This window comes from Camellia sinensis, chromosome 8, assembly GCF_055761805.1.
Source record: "Camellia sinensis isolate YWXY chromosome 8, ASM5576180v1, whole genome shotgun sequence".
In the NCBI taxonomy this organism is placed as follows: domain Eukaryota; kingdom Viridiplantae; phylum Streptophyta; class Magnoliopsida; order Ericales; family Theaceae; genus Camellia; species Camellia sinensis.
The window spans coordinates 41,106,544-41,110,394 of NC_138968.1; the positions used below are offsets into that span (position 1 = coordinate 41,106,544).

Here is a 3,851-nt window from a genome sequence, read left to right on the forward strand (position 1 = left end):
AAAATTTCAAGGCAGAATGTTCGTAGCTGAGTACGAGGCTAAGTTCACTAAGTTAGCTAGATTTGCTCCTCACATGGTGGACACGGACTATAAGAAGCCCGCAAATTTGAGGGTGGATTGGATTTAGACATATTAGATCGAGTAGGAGTCCTTAACCTACCTACGTATGTAAATGTGCTGGATAGGGCATTGATAGCGGAAACCATTTTGGCAGAAAAGAAACAAGCTCTTGTCCCAACAAGTGAATGGTGGGGCAAAAGATCAGGGTCTAATTTCAAAAGAGGTCGGTCATTCTCAAAGAAGCAAAATATGGGATCTTACAGTAGCTCAACCTAAAGTAGTTGATCTGTGCCGACTTGCTCAGAATATGGTAAGAAACACAAGGGGACTTGTTATCGAGTATCAGGTGCCTATTTCAGTTGTGGTAAAACTGGCCATATAATGAGAGATTGTCCTATCAGGCTCGAAAATACCAATCACCCCGTAACAAGTTCAGTCGGATCCACCTCGGCATCAAGAATGAACACAAAAGCTAACACCATGAAGGAAACCTTAAAGCATGGTCCAGTATTTGCTATTCTGTCTGGTGATGTACAGAACACCGAATCTGTGTTGTCAGGTATAATTTCTATTTGTGCTCAGAATGCTTATGTGCGGATTGATTCTGGTTGCACATATTCATTTGTATCACATGCTTTTTCTCAAAAATTAACTAGACCGTTAGAACCTATGAATTGTTTACTATCTGTGTCTACACCGACTAGGGGTTCTATGATATGTGCTTATATGTATCCAGCGTGTGATATTGTAATTGGTGAAATGACATTGTATGTTGATTTGCTGCCCCTAAGCATTAATCACTTTGATTGTATTCTGGGTATGGATTTGTTGACTAAATACTGTGCCACCATTGACTGTACAAGTAAATCTATTGTGTTTAGACCACCTGGTATGCCTGAATTTGTTTTTACTAGAAACGGGGTAGTTCCTCTACCATACTTGATTTCATTTATGAAAGCCCAAAAATTATTAAGAAAGGGTTGTCGGGGCTACTTGTGTTGTGTGTTAGAAAAGCCTTCGGATGGTACTAAAGTGGGAACAATACCCATAGTCCATGAATTTCCTAATGTATTTTCTACTGACCTACCCGAGGATTTAATTGGTAGGGAAATTGAGTTTACTATTGATGTAATACCTGAAACACAACCTATCTCTATGACTCCTTATAGAATATCCACTTCTAAACAGAAAGAATAAAAAACTCAACTTCAAGAACTGCTAGACAAGAAGTTTATTCATCCAAGCACTTCACCTTGGAGTGCTCCAGTGTTATTTGTCAAAAAGAAAGACGGGTCCTTAAGGCTACCTATTGATTACCGTGAGTTGAATAAAGTAACTGTCAAGAACAAGTACCCATTACCCCGAATAGATGACCTGTTTGATCAACTTCAAGGAGCCTAAATGTTTTCTAAAATTGACCTTAGATCCAGGTATCACCAGTTAAAGGTCAAGGTAGAAAATGTAGAGAAAACTACATTCAAAACTAGATATTATGAATTCCTAGTCATGCCATTTGGGGTAACTAATGCACCTGCGGCATTCATGGACTTAATGAACAGAGTGTTCAAACAATTCCTTGATGAGTTTATTGTTGTGTTTATCGATGATATATTGATTTATTCTAAAAGCAGGGAAGAACATGAGAATTATCTAAGAATTGCCTTACAGACCCTAAGGGAAAATAAATTAAATGCAAAATTCTCCAAATGTGAATTTTGGCTTGACAATATGGCATTCTTAGGACATGTAATCAACAAGGACGGTATCTCCGTTGACCCACAAAAAATTGAAGCTATTGTAAACTGGCCCAAACTGACAAATGTAACAGAAGTTCGAAGTTTTCTAGGGCTTGCAGGCTATTATCGCAAATTTGTAAAAGATTTTTCCAAACTTGCTCTACCGCTCACTCAATTGACACAGAAAGCTACATCATTTGATTGGACTGATCAAAGAGAGACCGCTTTCCAAGAGTTGAAGACCAGATTAATAACTGCACCAATTTTGACTTTGCCTAATGGTATTGATGGGTTTCGAATTTACAATGATGCTTCCTACAAGGGTTTGGGGTGTGTGTTAATGCAAAATGGGAAACTGATTGCTTATGTTTCTCGGTAACTCCGCCCTCATGAAAAGAACTATCCAACCCATGACGTTGAATTAGCCGCTGTAATTTTTGCTTTAAAAATTTGGCGCTATTATCTATATGAAGTGATTTGTGAAGTATACACTGATCATAAAAGCTTAAAATATTTCTTCACCCAAAAAGAGCTGAACATGAGACAGAGGAGATGATTAGAGTTGATCAGGGACTATGATTTACAAATTTTGTACCATCCAGGGAAAGCAAATACTATTGAGGATGCATTGAGCCAAAAGTCTATTGCGAATTTGTCGTGTTTGCTCACCGGTCGGGGAGAATTATTATGTGACTTGGAAAAGAATGAAATTGAAGTGGTTTTGCATGAATAGGGTGGAATTCTAGCTGCTATTACTACTCAACCCGTAATTATTGAAGAGATAAGAGACAGGCAACAGCAAGATGCATTTTTGAAAAAGATTATAGATGAAATTGACTCAAAACCGAGGCCGGGATTTGTGCTTGACAATAATGTGTTGAAATTTCAAAATCGCCTTTGTGTACCAGATTGTTGTGATTTAAGAAAACGTGTTATGATTGAAGCTCACAATTCTAAGTTTGCTATGCATCCGGGAAACACAAAGATGTATCATGACTTAAAACAGAACTTCTGGTGGCCAGGAATGAAAAAGTGTATTGCAGACTTTGTAGCTAGATGCTTGCATTGCCAACAAGTTAAAGCTGAGCATCAACGACCCGCTGGATTACTTCAACTGCTTCCAATACCGGAATGGAAGTGTGAACATATCACGATGGACTTTATTGTGGGAGTACCTCGCTCTCTTCGAGGTATGGATTCTATCTAGGTAATTGTTGATCGTTTGACTAAATCTGTCTATTTTCTGCCTGTTAAAACTATTTGTAATGCGGACAAGGTAGCTAACATGTATGTGAATGAAATTGTGCGATTACATGGTGTACCAGTATCTATTATATCTAACAGAGATTCGAAGTTTACATCAAGATTCTGGCAGAGTTTGCAACAAGCTTTGGGAACCGAATTACGATTGAGTAGTGCCTACCATCCACAGACAGATGGTCAATTCGAAAGAACCAATCAGACTTTGGAAGATATGCTGCGGATGTGTGTGTTGGATTTCCAAGGGAATTGGGAGACTTACCTTCCATTAGCCAAGTTTGTATACAATAACAACTATCATTCAAGTATTTGAATGGCTCCTTATGAAGCTCTGTATGGAAGGAAATGTCGTTCTCCTATCTGTTGGGCTGAAGTAGGTGACAAACCATTGTTGGGCCCAGAACTTGTGCAGAAAACCACTGAAAATGTGAAATTGATTCGACAAAGATTGAAAACCGCACAAAGCTGCGAAAAGAGTTATGCAGATGTCCGCAGGAGAGATAGAGAATATGAAGTCGGGGATCATGTGTTCATAAAAGTAACTCCTATGAAAGGGAAAACGCGGTTTGGAGTAAAAGGCAAGTTGGCACCGAGATACATCGGGCCATATGAAATTCTTGAGAAGATCAATTCAGTAACATACCGGGTAGCCTTACCTCCGATGATGGAAAACATGCACAATGTCTTTCATTTTTCAATTCTTCGAGATTACTTACGAGATCCACTCCATGTGATAGAACCAACTTATGTGCTCTTAAAAGATAACTATACGTACGAAGAGAGACCAATAAGATT

General features: G+C 38.6%; 1 protein-coding gene across 1 annotated transcript; it reads left to right on the forward strand.

The window, feature by feature from the left end:
• The first annotated feature begins 519 nt into the window (after positions 1 to 519).
• On the forward strand, positions 520 to 2,175 carry LOC145797723 (putative mitochondrial protein AtMg00860). Its single transcript, XM_082885135.1, has 2 exons — positions 520 to 619; positions 1,802 to 2,175. The coding sequence occupies exons 1-2, from the start codon at positions 520 to 522 to the stop codon at positions 2,173 to 2,175; spliced, it is 474 nt and encodes a 157-aa protein (XP_082741261.1).
• Positions 2,176 to 3,851: the final 1,676 nt, after the last annotated feature.

Bases quoted from the DNA above. Each gene is read 5' to 3' on its own strand.
- LOC145797723 (XM_082885135.1), top strand. From the start codon at position 520: ATGAACACAAAAGCTAACACCATGAAGGAAACCTTAAAGCATGGTCCA. The intron at 620-1,801 runs GTATAATTTCTA...TGGCATTCTTAG, and splicing joins CACCGAATCTGTGTTGTCAG to GACATGTAATCAACAAGGAC.